General features: G+C 46.8%; 1 protein-coding gene across 9 annotated transcripts in view; it reads right to left on the reverse strand.

Moving 5' to 3' along the window:
• Palm2akap2 (PALM2 and AKAP2 fusion) overlaps window positions 1-15,781 on the reverse strand; it is a 409,045-nt gene that overhangs the window by 58,414 nt on the left and 334,850 nt on the right. The window contains exon 1 of one of the 9 annotated variants that reach the window (XM_075967154.1): window positions 14,990-15,071. The exons of the other annotated variants lie outside the window; for them this stretch is intronic. Coding sequence (XP_075823269.1) covers window positions 14,990-15,025 — 36 coding nt within the window. The 5' untranslated portion in view covers window positions 15,026-15,071. Of the gene's footprint in view, window positions 1-14,989; window positions 15,072-15,781 lie in introns of those variants that run through there. 9 annotated transcript variants of the gene reach the window in all.

Below are 15,781 nucleotides of genomic sequence, written 5' to 3' on the forward strand. Positions count from 1 at the left end.
CAATTTAGAGATAATTCCTTCCCTGAGAAGTCTATTTTCAGTTTACCCTAGCCTAGGGTTAATTGATGATTTACCTCCCATTAGGAAACCCCTACACTTCAAAACAGTGGGAGAGACACTGGGGGGGGGGGGTGTCACTCACCCTGAGGGCTAATTGCTGGAGCTGAGTGTTTCCTATTCGAGACAGCACGTCTCCTTTTAACAAACAAACCATTTACTTGAGGACCGGACTGGAGATCCAGTTCCTGTGGAGTTGGTGGGTGCGTGTGCACACACGCGGTATCCAAGTATCCAAGTGCTTGCACACACAGAGAGCAACAGAGTCTTTGTCCTCCAGATCATTCACAGCAAGCACTCTTGTGTGCCCCCTCCCCCCGCCTTTCCCTAGCCCTACAAATTGCTGTTCCTGGGATAGGCATGGGTGATCTCAACACACCTGCCATGTAGGAATTGCTCTGGCTCAGAAGGAACACTAAGTACCTGTTCCCACTCTATTCCCAACAGCATCCTCCTCTGTGCATACAGTTAGCAAGGGACTCTTCCCTTTGTCTCATTCCTTGCAGCCTTCCACAAGACCCAGCAATAGTGACATCAGCCCTAAAGCGGTTAGAGAGAGGTTCAGTCCTTCCCACTGAGGCCAGCACCATTCTCCCACCCGCAAAGCTACTTTCCCCAGGATAAAAGGTCTCTCTGCATGTCTGGCCTCCGGCTCTGATCTCCCAGGCTATAGTCACAGATGGATGTCATCGGTAGGGATGAGGCTCTAAATTTACAGACACCCTGGATCATCCCAACAAGCTCTCCATCGCAGAAGACAAGGTGCTGGACCCGTTTTCCTCCTCCAAACCAGACTACCTCACGTTTGCCAGGAAGCTAACACTCGTCAGGGGTAAATTATACAGAGGCAACCACTTGATAATTGCTCAAACACTTAAAGCTGTTGGGTCATGTCATGGTGTCTATAATCATAAAGTGCAGAACAAGGCTTAGGTGGGGATTTGGGATTATGTGCCTGGATTGCTTGCTTGATCAACAAATGCTTTCTATAGCATATTTCATTCTAAAACGATTGTGAAAGGGTTGGAATATAGCTCAGTTGGTAGAGTGCTTGCCTCGTATATACAAAGGCCTGGGTTCTTGCCCCAGCACAGATTAACCATGGTTAGTGACTCAAGTCTGCAGGAAGAAGCAGGAACTATGTCAGAAGTTTAAAGCCATCTTCAGGTACATAGTGAGTTTGACTGAGCCTGGGATCATTAGACCCTGTCTCTAGATAGATAGATAGGTAGATAGATAAATAGATAGATAGATAGATGGGCAGATAGATAAATATATGGAACAGCAACAAATAAAAAATGACTCTAAGACAGTGATGGAACGGGGTGGTTGTGGCACACGCCTTTAATCCCAGTACTTGGGAGACAGAGACAGGCTGATCTCTGTGAGTTTGAGGCCAGCCTGGTCTACAGAGCTAAGTTTCAGGATAGCTAGAGCTGTTGTTACACAGAGAAACCCTGTTTTGAAAAACCAAAAACAAATAAAAAATAAGAACAGGTCTCACTTCTGGGGCTGTGGGACATACCTTTAATTCCAGCACTCAGGAAACAGAGGCAGGATGGATCTCTGTGTGTTGTAGGGCAGCTTGGTCTACATAGTGAGTTCTAGGACAGCCAGGGCTACAAAATGAGACCCTGTTTTATAAACATAAAGAAGATAGGGTCTCATTAAGTTGCCTTAGCCTCGGCTGGTCTGAACTCACAGAGCTCCTCCCACATCTGCCTCCCCAGTTTTGGAGTTAAGGGTGTGTGCCACCATGTCCAGCCCTCATATGGTGTTAGGATGCAGGCATTTGTACTGACCTGCCCTTAGGGTCCTAACAGGCTACATCCTCAGTTGCAGCCACTAAGAGCACCTCCTGTGCACATTCACTACTATGGCTTCCTTATGGCAAGGTAGGCCTTGCCAGGCAGTGGTGGTGCATGCCTTTAATTCCAGCACTCGGGAGGCAGAGACAGGCGGATCTCTGTGAGTTCCGAGGCCAAACCTGGGCTACAAGAGCTAGTTCCAGGACAGGCTCCAAAGCCTGTCACAGAGAAATTCTGTCTCGAAAAACAAAAACAAAACCAAAAAAAGGTGGGCCTTGCCCACCTCCCGTCTCTTTCTTTCTCTCTCTCTCTCTCTGGCTGTTCTGTTCTTTTCTCTCTTTCTCTGCTTCTCTGTCTGTCTCTCTCTCTCCCCCTACCCCCATCCCTCTCACCCCTGGCCTCTCTCTTCTCTTCTGCTGATCCTGTTCCCAGAGGTCAGTCTCCCTTCTCCCCTTTCCCCTTTGTACGTTCCCTTTCCCCTAAAACAAAACAAAACAAAAACAAACAAACAAAAACCCAATTCCACGCATGGCATCTTTCTTTCTCGCGCCACTTTTTAAATTACAACAGTTAATATTAAAACCTGACCAGTACTTTGGGAAAAGATAGGGCTTCTGGCAAATGTCTATTGGCCCGAGTTCAATCCCTGGAACTCACAAAGAAGTTGAAGGACAACAGAACCAACTCCACAAAGTCGTCCTCTGACCTCCACACAGGTGCCATGGTACACGAGGCAGCGACCCCTCCCCCAACACCAATACACATATCTCACACAAGGATACAAACAAAGATAATGTTAAAAAGATATATAGCTTCCACTAAGTACCCTGAAGTTAATTCACGTATTAAGTGAAGTCAACAAGGCAACCCAATTAGTGTTGTGGGTGGCAGAAGTTGCATGGCCAAGGTTGGCTCCAACTCTGTCTCCAGCCTCCACCTGCAACTGTCGGAATTACAGACATGCATGACCCTGCCTGAAAGCAACCCAACTTCGAGTAGTAATACAGCGAGCATTCTGCAGCTCTAATTGGATGCTGTGCCATGTTGCAGAGATGCCTCGGGCATGACTCTGCCACAAATCAGTTCTATGTGCTCTTTCCTGATGTCATTAACCCAGTGGCTTTCTCTAAGCTAAAAGAAGATGTAGCATACTTAGGTATTTAAGCCTCTAATTTATTAGTCCCCAAGGTAGATTCTTCTAAAAACCAACCGGCTGCCAGGTATTCAGAGCTTGCCTGGATGTATAGTCTGGAAGCTATCAAACCCTGGCTCCATCTACCAGTTTCCCTTATAAAACAGCTCTGCTGGATGACATAGTATATAAGCTAAGAGGCAATGATGTCATGTTCATGAAAGAATTTCTCAGACTATAAAAGACAGACTCAGTACAGTCTCAAACACACAAGACAAAGTTGAATTTCTGTGGTCCCAGAAAGAGTCAACGCTTTTGAAGACTGCAACGTCTATTGCCCTTACTGTCCACAGAGATACACCAAGAAGCAAGATTTAAGGGCAACACACATTTACCAGGTACACCTGTCTCCAATGAGGCAGGCTGGACGCGCATTCCGGCCAAGCAGAAGAGTTGGGTTTTGAAATTCGTTCCATTCCACGTCTGTGAGCTTTGGCAGTTGGCTATCTTGATTCTGCCTTCTTGGAATTCCTAAGCTCGCTTGGCTCATCCCAAATATTTGGGTCTAAGGGGTTTCCAGGCCATTGGAGCTGATAAACCGAGGGCTTAGACTAACCATTGAAACCATCCTTCAGGGCTGGATAAGGAGAGGCCTCTGCGGGGCTAAATAAAGATCATTGTTAAGTCACCTGGATTGTTTTCAGCAGGAATGTTTACGTAGAACTCAGCTGAGAGCTGCACTTAGGGACAGGCCGACTTGTGTGCTGTAGGACAAATCCGACAATACCAAGTCTGGAACAGTTTCAACTCAAATCTCAGTATGTTTGGCGGTAAATACCGAAAGCCCCAACAACAACAAAAACTAGACAGATTGTAATTTGAGATTTGTCTGGATTCAAAATATAATGACTTGCCATAAAAAAAAAAAAAAAAAAAAAACCAGAGCTCTTTAAAGTTTCCTGGGCTGCATTTAGATTTTAGACAAGGAAGAGATGAAATGTGTGGCCAGGTGACAAACTAGAATCTGGGAGGAATCCAGTAGGCGCCCCTGCTTTGGGGTGGCACGCAAACCTCACATGTCCTGGGGGTCACAACTGGGGTTATCAAAGGGGCAGGCAGCTTTCGTGTAAAAAGTCAGTTTCCCTTTACACACTTGCTGTCTCACTACAGGATGGCATCAGCCTTCATCCAGAAGCAGGAAGGTCCTCAATAGATGCTCATGGTCTTGCATTTCCTAGCCTCAAGAACCCAGTAGGAACAGGAATTTAGCACCTGCTTTGATCGCCCTAGACCCTGGAAGTACCCAATGCTGCCTTGGGCCTAATTTAAGAGATAGCGGTCCAAGGACTTTAAGACCGCAATTCCACACACCCATAAAACCACTGGAGGGCCGAGGGCTGCTGTACAGGTCTCTGCCACTGTGTACAAAGGACAGCAGCAAGACCAGTCCAACATCCTGCCCTTTCAAGCCTTAGTGAGAGCTGAGGTCCAAGTTCCAGCCACTGGCAAATCAAATTTACCAAAGACCCAAGGTTGCGCCCGGATAATAGATCAGGCAGCTAATGCCTGTGAACACAAAAAACCTGAGTTTGATCCCCAGAATCACACACACACACACACACACACACACACACACACACACTCACTCATACACACACACTCACACACACACACCACAAACAGCTGGGCTTGGTGGTGTGGGATTATGACACATTTCTGAGGAGGCTGAGGTAGGGAGTTCACTGGGATTTTCAGGACAGCCAGACTGTTCTACTTGTCAACCTCCAGGCAGTGAGAGACTCTGTTCAAACACAAAAATTAGTGACAGTAATGAGATTGTCCTCTGTGCCCTCTGGCCTCCATACAAACAGACAGACAGAGAGACAGACAGAAACACACACACAAACAGAAGGCCTGAAGTTGTTTGCTAAATAACTCTACCACTCAGTTCTTAATACCTTTAAAAAGTATGTATTTTTTTATAGCTGGGTTGTGGTGCAAACCTTTAATCCCAGCACTTGGGAGGCAGAGGCAGGTGGATTTTGAGTTCAAGGACAGCCTGGTCTACAGAGTGAGTTCCAGGACAGCCACTGCTACACAGGGAAACCCTGTCTCTTAAAATGAAAAAAAAAAAATTTTTTTTTATATGTATGGGTGTTTTGCCTGCAAGTATGTCTGGGTATCACATGCATGCCTGGTATCAACGGGAACCAGAAGAGGACATCAGATGCCCTAGCCAGGATTGTAGGTATAGATGGTTGCGAGCCGTCATGTAGATGCTGTGAACTGAACCCAGGTCCTCTAAGAAGAGTACTCAGTGCTCTTAGCCGCTGAGCCGTCTCCTCAGTCCCGCACCCCCGGTATCTTTCCAAATGAAGAGCATAAGACTAAAATATACCTCCATAGGGCTGGGTGTAGCTTAGTCTAAAGTGCTTGCCTAGCTTGCACAAGGCCCTGAATCTGACCACCAACGCCCCTGTATACACACACAAATGTTCTATATGTAGTCTGTGTGTATATACACATACATATATACACAGGTGGGATTTAAATTATCCTCTCACCCCACCCTCTCATCCCTTCTTCCCTCCCTCAGCAACCCTCCAGCCTTCTGCTTTCAGAACTCAATCACATGGCTCAGCAGGAAGAGAAGGGAAGGGAGGAAACCAAATGCTATTTGCAACTGGCTTTGCCCCTCCTCACAAGAAATGGGCACGAGTTACAAGTCCTGTCCATCACAACTGTGCAGAACAACTAAGGTTCCTGTCCGTCCGAGCAGCCTGACAGCACACCAGCTTTAGACGGGAAGTCCTGAGGGCTGGTCCTATCCGACCATGTCTTATTCTTCAGCTCATATTTTCTGGGGACTTCTGAACCCACCGATGCACAGCAAATGAGATTCCGTTATAGCGTGTGCTCCCACTGCAGCGCCCGGGGGCAGACTTGTTCCTTAGACATCAATGATGTAATGCCAGCCGATGACGTAATGCCAGCCAGCTGCTAGGAGAAGGCCTGGTGTGCTGTCTGGGCACCTGGACAGAGGGAGACCTGCTCAAGTTCATCTTTGGAAAAGAAGGCTGATATCATATCACCTTACTGTTCCTTCCCTGGGCGCCCAAGATGCTCAGAAAAAACCATCTCGTTCATAGAAGCCTCGAAACTTGAGTAGATTTTCCTGACAGCAGCTTCGCTGCTCTGGGGGAAGCAGCTTTTCCATCCTAAGGACCACATATCAGTGAAAGGAAATCCCGGAGCAAATCCTACGGCGGAGGCCGGGAGAGCAGAGGCCAAGGCTAAGGACAGCTCCAGTACGGTGGACCCAGATGGAAAACATCAGCCTTGCGCTCCTTACAGCATTTGCTAATGCATCCATCATTTTCAGACTGGCACAGGCTTCTTCTTTACCATGGGAACAAAACCGCGCACGAGTCTTTGGTGGTGACGACAGGCAGCTGATTTTGAAGCCTGGTCTCTGGGTTGCAATAGGAAGCTGGGTTTTTTTTTTTTTAATCATCAAAAATTAGGAAAATGATGTGCTAAAGCAAAGTCTCAGTGGTTAAAAACATTGGCTGTTCTTTCAGGGGGCCTGGACTCACCCACGTGACAGACAGCTCACCACAGTCCCTAGGGGAATCTCCCGCCCTAGTCTGGAACCCAGGAATGACCCCTGTAAGTTGTCCTTTGACCTCCACATGTTTGATATGACACTTGTTCCACTCCTGCTGAATTAATAAATAAGTGTGTGTGTGTGGGGGGGGGGAATTTAAAAGTCATTTTTAAAAGAAAGTTAAAAATAATTTATATATAATAATACAGTTTGCATATTAAATAACACCATAGTAGAGGGTTTGGTATAGTTTTTTTTTTTAGGAGAAAAAGGGGGGAATTATTTTAGGTTAGGATTTAGATGATTTTTTTTGTAACAAAAATCAGTATATTAGCCGGGCAGTGGTGGCGCATGCCTTTAATCCCAGCGCTCGGGAGGCAGAGGCAGGCGGATCTCTGTGAGTTCGAGACCAGCCTGGTCTACAAGAGCTAGTTCCAGGACAGGCTCCAAAGCCGCAGAGAAACCCTGTCTCGAAAAACCAAGAAAAAAAAATCAGTATATTAAAAAAGCACCTTCTTTATAGCGGAGTACAGTGGTGCACACCATTAATCCTAGCACTCGGGAGGCAGAGACAGGCAGATCTCTAGGAGTTCGAGGCCAGCCTGGTCTACAGAGTGAGTTCCAGGAAAGCCAGGGCTACACAGAGAAACCCTGTCTCAAATAATAATAATAATAATTAATAATAATAATAATAGTGGGGCTAGAGAGATGGCTCCGTGGTTAAGAGCACTACCAGAGGACCTAGGTCTATCACCCTCACACAGACAGACATGCAGGCAAAACACCAATGCACATAAAATAAAAATAAATTACTTTAAAAAATCCAAATAAAATAAAATAATAAATAAAAAATCTATAATTTTCTGCGTGTGCATAGGCACGCATGCCGTGGAGTGTGTGTAGCGGTTAGAGGACATTTGTGGAGTTGGTTCTCCTCAGCTAATGCACCTTTTCTAACAGCATCGGGATACAATTCACGTGCCCTAAAACTCACCCTTTAAAAGCATGTAACATTGTTTTTTTGGGTTTTTTTTTTGTAGATTCATAGATGTGGGTGGCTATTTATTACCACCACTCAGTTTTTATTCAGTGAATTAATAATTAAAAAGTTTAAAAGTGCCCTCGCTTTGTGAGTCAGATTTCAGTCAGAACACAGCTTGGTTGGTTTGGTTTTCATTTTGTTTTTCGAGGTGGGGTTTCTCTGTGTAACAGCTCTGGCCATCCCAGAGCTCACTCTGTAGACCAGGCTGGCCTCAAACTCAGACATCCACCTGCCTCTGCATCCCGAGTGCTGGGATTAAAGGTGTGCGCCGCCACTGCCCAATTGTCAGAACTGTTTAAAGAAATTAATCCCGACCTCCAAACCACAACCACCAGCCAATCAGTGACACCAGTAATCTCATACTGCTTCTCAGAAGAACCAACCAAGGTCTGGGACCAAGCTGCTCCTTAGTCAGTCTGAAAATTCTCCAGTTCTATTAAAAGAGGCTGACACAGTGTAGTTCCTTCTTTATTACATCATTCCTGCTGTGAATAAGAAGAAAATATCAATCGCCTTCCTGTTCATGTTTATGATGAAACCGCTCTGTCCTGAACCAAAAAGTCTTTCCGCAAGTGAGTAGGAAGGTCCGCCCTTAAGGGTGGGAATGATCTGGCTGGGTCCCCAGCAGCTGACACACAGACTCTCAACAAACAACTGAAGTTACAAAACAAACAACAAAAACTACCACTGCCACGCACTAGCCACGGGCCAGCAAGCATCCATCCATCAAGGTCACTGCCAAATAGAAGAGAGATCTAGGTGGAACAGAACGCAGAGCTAAGTCCTACAGCCGAATCAGAGGCGTCCTGGCGGGAAGGGAGACCCGGAGCCTGCTTCCACACACACCTCACATCCAGTGGATGCCCGACAGACAACAGAAAACAGTGAAACTTGGCATGCCTGCCTTCACATTGCATCTGACCTCCTCTGTGCAGATTCCTGTTTAACTCTGCATACAGACACCTTAACCACCTGAAGGGTGTCTGGAAAAACTGGCCATGCCAAGAGATTTAATCTGCCTCACTTCTGTTGTCCCCCTTCAAAGCTAAAGGCACCTTAAGAGTAAGGTATTTACTCCAAGAACAGGAAGCCTTTACAACCGAGATTGCTTTCCAAATGGAAGCAATTAACCCTTGACAGGAATCAAGATTCAGGTGATTACATCCTGCCAGGAACTGGACTACCCCCTCAGGTATTGGGGATTTTAGTAGAGTAACAGATTCTCTTTCTCTGTTTTTTGAGACAGGGTTTCTCTGGGTAGCCCTGGCGGTCCTGGAACTCAGCCTGGACTCGAACTCAGAGATCCGCCTGCCTCTGCCTCCTGAATGCTGGGATAAAAGGTGTGCACTGCTACTGCCTGGTTTGAGCACAGATTCTTAAAGTGTGGGTCACAACTCCATTTGAGGTCACATAACTGAATGCGGAGGGCATGAAGAATCCAGCAAATGTAAGTAACTTCCGAATACGTGAAAGGTTGGCGATGAAGCTGAGCTGCTTCTGGCAGTGCACGCCCTGTGGTGTGTCACACAACCTCACTGCAGCCGTGGGTCGGAACACAGAGTGTGTGCACTTTGCACTGCATGCCACGCCACGTCATACAGCACAAATACCTGAAATGCCTCAATTCCGACCAGGGGCATGTGTATTGTGAGCTGCAGTGTTTTGCTGTGTGTACACACGAAGTTTTCTGCTCTTACAAAAACAGTGTTTTTGTTACTGAAAACAGATTCTGATTGGTATCCCTACTGTCCTTCCTCAGCCTGGAAGAAGCAAAGTAATGTAGTATCTCTTTGGGTTGTATTGCATTAGAATGTTTTTAGCGACTTGCTATCTAATATCTATCTATCTATCTATCTATCTATCTATCTATCTATCATCTATCTATCTATCTATCTATCTATCCATCCATCTATCCATCCATCCTCCTTATAACATCTCCCTACCTACCAACCTACCTATCTATCATCTATCATCCATCCAAACTGAAGGAACAGGAGTTGAACCCAGGGCCTCCCACATACCAGATAAAAGCGCTACAACTTGGCTGCATTCCCACCAGATTGTTTGCTTTTAAAAATTGCTATTTAAGTTGGTCATGGTGGCATGTGCCTAGAATCCAGTACTTGGTTACTGCAATAAGACTAATCATCAGTTCACCCTTGATTAAACAGTAGGTTCAAGGTCTACCTCATTTAAAAAACAAAACAAGCAAACAAACAAACAAAAACTACATAAAAGTTTAAAATAAGAGGGCACACCCCATCTTGTAGACCCAGAATTGTGCAGCTCACTGCTCGATGACTGGAAGCCAAGCGCAGGGACACATACTGCTGAGGGCAGCAGAGGCTTGCTTCTTCAAAGGTGTGATTGAGCACTGAGAAGGTGAAGACCAGCCCCTTCAATGATGCACTGTCCCTATGGTCTCTGTGTGAACTTGCCTCCAAAAGGCTTTTGTCCCATTGTTTATAGGCTCGGTCCTGTGACGGCCGACCCTCATTGTCAGTCTTAGAAGACTTCAAAAGTCTCCTAAGGAAAAAAAAAAGTCTCCTAAGAGACACAGTTCTGGGTGTACACTGGAAGGAGGGACGGACGAGCTGTGGTGAATGGAGGTAGCACCATCCTATAAACTAGGACCCCAGACTGGATCCAAAGGGAACGAAATAAGACAAGCAGAATACCAGCATTTGTGTCCCCTGCTTCCTGACCTCAGAGATGATGGAACTAAGCAGCAGCCCCCTGCTCCAGCCATGCCATGCTGCCTTCATGAAGTGTATCCCTTCTTAAATGCTGACTAGCACGCAAGTCATCGTCCCTTAAACTTCTCTTGGCTCTTTTGTCACTGCAAAGAGAAAAAGTAAACAATCCAGTCCCTCCAGAGATGGGGCTCTGGGGAAGGACTTGGATAATGAAGGCTGTCTTCATCCATGGATCAAACCATCACTGACTGTTTCAAGGTCCGAGTGGAGTGAGTGGAAAGTAGGCTCTAACTGGAGGAAGGACCTGGGGCATGCTCAAGCCATCATGACATTTGCCCCACCACAGGATCCTGCTCTCGTGATGTTCACATTCACCGCAGGCCCACAACAAAGGGACAGGCTGACCACAGACTGAAACCATCAGCCAAAACATGTCTTCCGTCCCCTTAAGTTGGGCATCTGTCACAGCGATGGATATGACTAACATGTAGACAAGAAGCAGCCTCCGCAAGGTAACTACACTCTCGTGCTTCCGTACCGCTTCCTTCCAAGGCCTTCACAACCCCTGAGCGCAGGAGGCTGAACACAGACTGTCAGCCAATTGCTCTACAACTAAGCTACACCCCTGGTCTCTCCTAAGCCTCTTAATAGTCATTCCTTTTTCCACCGCAAAGGCTGAACATTGTACACTGACCCAGAAAAAAAGAAAAATGTCTAGTGCCCCAAAATAGTACAAGATGTGGTGGGGGCAGGGAAAGAATTATAGCCATCCATTTTCAGGCGTTTAAAAAAAAAAAAGGTCATCTTCCCCACCTTCCCACTTTCTTTGTGTAACTCAGCGAGGACAAAAGGACAATTTTCATGCTTGACAGCAGGCCAGATGGGGTCTCCTTTCAGAACTTTGGGCATAAAGGAAATCTCTCAGGATTACAAAGAAACCCAGATGCAGGCTTGGGTGGCTGAAGGGAGAGCCAGCCCATCTCTGTTTCAAGACCTGGCACTACTGAAAATGCAAACAGGTCAAGTTCAAAAGAGGCCGCTCCTCGGGACTGCCCGGGCAGCCAATGTCTTCTTGGGCTGCACCACTGGAAAGAAGAATCCCATCTTGGGCCATGCTATCAAGAACGATCTCCTCACAGTGTCCCCTATTGAAATGGTTTTCAGAGAGAGGTCTCCATGGGGATTTTCTTGGCTTTGGGGCATTCTTCTGCTTTTAGGCCAAATCCCAGGCAAAAGGGAGCCACGGTCTTGCAATGACACTGCACACGAGATGCAAACAGGAAATAGAGCAGTAGCCAGATGCTGTCTCAAATTCGTTACTCTCTGATTTCATGTGCTTCATCTTTCCTTTTTCTTTTTCTCATTTTACCAACTAGAAAAATGCCCACACGCTGGGAGAGGAAAGTCAATGGTCAGTAGTGAGAATAAATATTCACACAAACCAGCAGACAAGTATCCTAAGGGATGTGGTCACACCAACAACATCAGCACACAAAACGTAAAATGGCATCCTAACTTAGACCGAAAGCAAGAACTACACAAATCCTCTTCCCGGGAACACTATTCACAGCAGCCAAAAAAACCTAAAACAAAACCATGTCCATTAACTGGTTAGTGACTAGAAAGTTCAGTGTGGTCTATGCAAGCGATGGAATATTATTTGATTATAAAAGGGAGCAAAACCTTGACACATGCTACAACTCAGATGAATCTTGAAATCAGTATGATGTATGAAAAGAATGAATATTTGTTTTCTTCTCTTTTTTTGTCCCCTCCCCTCAGGCCAATCTGTGCTCAAGTAGATGTGAAAAGTGACATAGGATGTCTTCCTTGATCATTCTCCATCTTAGCACAAGGTCTCTCAGCAAACCTGTAGCTCAGCCATTTGTCTAGACCGAGTGGGCAGCCAGCTCCAAGGACTCTCCTGTCTCCACCCCCACCCCAGTACTGAGATTACTGACACACGCTCTGCCCTGCTTTTGTGGGTACTAGGGATCCAAACTCGGGTCTTGATGCCTTTGTTGCAAGCATTTTAGCAAGTGAATCATCTCCTCTCAGATGCCAGATCCCTTTGTCATAGATAAACACAGAACTAACTTTTCTCAAGTCCTATCAAGCCTAATAGAGTCCACGGTCACTTAACTTCTATTCTTCTCCACGACACTGACACATCTGGTGTTTGTCATTTGTGGCTATGCATCTGGTACCCACAAGCCTCTATTTTCCCTAAGAGAATTATTCCTTAGACACTCTACCCCCTGCCCTGGTGCTGAGGAAGCCCACAACCTTCCTCTCCAGGAGGGAACATGTGACTCAACTCTGGCCAATCAAAACACTCATCCCTACCGCATCTCCCACCCTGGGCAAAGAGGTGCAGCAGAGCCAATCAGAGCCAGCGCAAGTCACTTGTAGACTCACACAGACTTGGAAGCACAGTTGAGAAGAGGCAAAGGGCCCAGTGCTGAAGTAGGTCACCTTGATGGCACAAGTAGAAGAGAATTCAAGAGACCAACAAAGGCTGAATACAGAAAAGGGCAGCGGTGATGTCATGGGAACCCCTGAACCTTGCAGTACCTGAAGTCAGTCGCTGTGTCTTTCAGTGGGATGGGACGTAAGACCCTCCCCACATACCCTACTTTTAAAACAAGGCTTGTGTCCCCCACTGGCCTGAAACTCTCTGTGCAGCTGAAACCACATACCCTACTTTTAAAACAAGGCTTGTGTCCCCCACTGGCCTGAAACTCTCTGTGCAGCTGAAACTAGCCTTAATTCTCCTGCCTCTGAGTGCTGGGAGTACAAGCCTATGCTACAAGGCACCTGGATAAATCCTGAATAAATTCCCCTTCTTAAGCCAGTTTGAGTTATCAAGTCCACCGTCCTTGCTTTTTTTTTTCTTTCTTTCTTTCTTTGGCTTTTTGAGACATGGTTTCCTGTGTGTAGCTCTGGCTATCCCAGAACTCGCTCTTTAGAGCAGGCTGGCCCTGGAACTCAGAGCAATCTGCCTGCCTCTGCCTCCTGAGTGTTGGGATTAAAAATGTGTGCCACCCCCGCCCAGCTTATTTCAGAGCTTTTACCATCAGACCTTGCGTTGGAAGTTCACATTTAAGCTTTGAGGAAAAATTACTAAACATTTCTTCAGGTTTTAAAAATATATATTGCATACACCGTATCACTTAAATTCATGAGTTAAAACAGAAACAAACATGCCATTTCCTCACCTCACATATAATAACTCTCCAAGGAGGAGTTCAACAAATCACATGTTGCTTCCAACGTCTCCTACAACGTGGGAGCTGCCGAGCAATGAATGGCTCATCTTGGGGGGGGGGGGGAGGAGCTCGTGTGCGCATGCTCCCTTCACTTCCTTACACGACTACCTCTACACAGGCAGGTTAGATACCTTACCCAGGCTGAGATACACAGATGTGAAAATGACCCCCAAACCTCAGTAAGTCAGAGTACCTGGCCAGAGGGTCTGCAAAGGGACGTGGGGAATTGTTTTCAGGCAATGAGAAAGAAGGCATCCTTTGCGATTACGCGCGCCTGCCTTCACGGCCAGGCTATATAACTGGAACAGATTTCACAGCGCAACACACACCCTCTAAGTCTGGCTTTCCCAGCAATGCACCCGAGATCCCTGCACCCTGGCTTAGAAACCATCACACACTAAATCATCTGCTAGAAAACCCCAGGGGCAGCCACCTTGAAAAGAAAGTGCTGTGCAGGGAAAGGAGGAAGGGGCAGTAAGCAGGGAGGACAAAACATTGGCAGTCACACAGCTTCTCTCTTGGGCTTTCTTAAAGACACAGTGTCCATTGGAGTGCAACACTGGCTCGGAGCAGGAAGTGCCAGGGGTGTGCTTTTTCTTCCTGGGTGACTCCGGGCTTGAGTTCATACATGTGATGTCCTTAAGGAACAGAGGGCTGCTGGGTGCAGTGGCACACAGCTGGAATTCCAGGCTTCTGCGGGAAGTTCAAGTTGAAGGCTACCTACTCTGGCACACAAATGAGTTAAGAGACCAGCCTAGGTGACTTGAGACTCTGTCTCAAAAGGGGTAGTGGAGGAGGGGATATAAAGGGAACTAACCAAAATAAACAACTAAAAGAATAAAGAGGAGGGCTGGGAATGTATGTAACTCAGTGGGTGGAGGGCTTGCCTAGCTGCACAAAGTCCTGAATCTCATCTCTAGCCCTGCATACAAAAGCCAGGTACATTAGGATGCATCTTCAATCTTCCTACTTGTAGAGGCAACAGGACCAGTAAGTTCAAGGTCATCCTGGGCTACGGAGTGAGTTCAAAGCCAGCCTGGGCTACATGAGATTTTTGTCTCGAACTAACGAACTAGCTAACTAAATAGAATATAGGGGAAATGTGAGTCAGAAGACGGCTCAGTGGATAAAACACTTGCTGCGACGGCTGGTGACCCGAATAGGACCCGTGGGGCCAGCCTGGTAGACGCAAACAGTCAGCTCCCTAACAAGCTGTCTCTAACCCCCATGCCGCCTGTATCCTGGCATTTGAGGGCTTTCCAGCACATACAGCTGAAAAGAAATAAACCAATGTAATTAAAAGCGGAGATCAGCCTCCGAGTTTGAGGCGTACCAGATATACATTCTCAGTGACACCTCCGTGACCCAGGCAACCTACCGTGAAGACGGAGAACAGCATCCAGGTAGCAATCATGACCTGCCGCCCCTCTGTGACACCCAACCTTGAGAACCAGCTGCTCAGAAAGTTTCACCAGGGTTTCTCTTTCCCCGATCACAGATCAGATGTGAGGTCACAGCGCTCAGGTACAATGGGACGGGGCTTGGGCTTCACACCTGTGCGCTCGTATTGGATGGACACTGCCCCAAGAAACACAGGGAGCGCAACGTGAACCCGCCCAGCTCCTCGGCTTCAAAGGTACAGCTTGGAACCGTGTTGGAGCCTTCAAGGGCGAACGAAAGGGGAGGCGACTGTATTTATTTTTACACACCTACTCACGATCATCTTACGCTTATCAGCCTGATTACGATTTAACAAATGTGGGCTATCCCTTGAATTGAAGAGACTGTAAAGTCCCGAGTAAGCAGGGCGTCTCTTCGTTGTTCTCATTATGCGACCCGCAGCTTGTAAATGGCAGAAAGTGACCTTTAAGACTTGGTTTGCTTCTCGTAAAGCTGCTGGCTCTCCACAATAAGGAAGGGACACTGGACACTGTTTACAGTAAAGAGAAGTGACTCCATTGGTTCCAACAAAGGCACCTCTACAAAGGCTGGGAGAAAACCTGTTCCGCTGAGGTGAGGCAGGGACACAGGAAAGGCGGGGCACCCGGCGCAGAGCCATAGCAACCAAAGAGCAGATGCTCCTGTCAGGAGAGGAGACGAGGATTCTAGCCTCTTGACCCGGCTAGGTCCTAGCTCTGCTGAGAACTACATTTAAAAAGGATTTTTATTT

This window comes from Microtus pennsylvanicus, chromosome 3, assembly GCF_037038515.1.
Source record: "Microtus pennsylvanicus isolate mMicPen1 chromosome 3, mMicPen1.hap1, whole genome shotgun sequence".
Taxonomy (NCBI): domain Eukaryota; kingdom Metazoa; phylum Chordata; class Mammalia; order Rodentia; family Cricetidae; genus Microtus; species Microtus pennsylvanicus.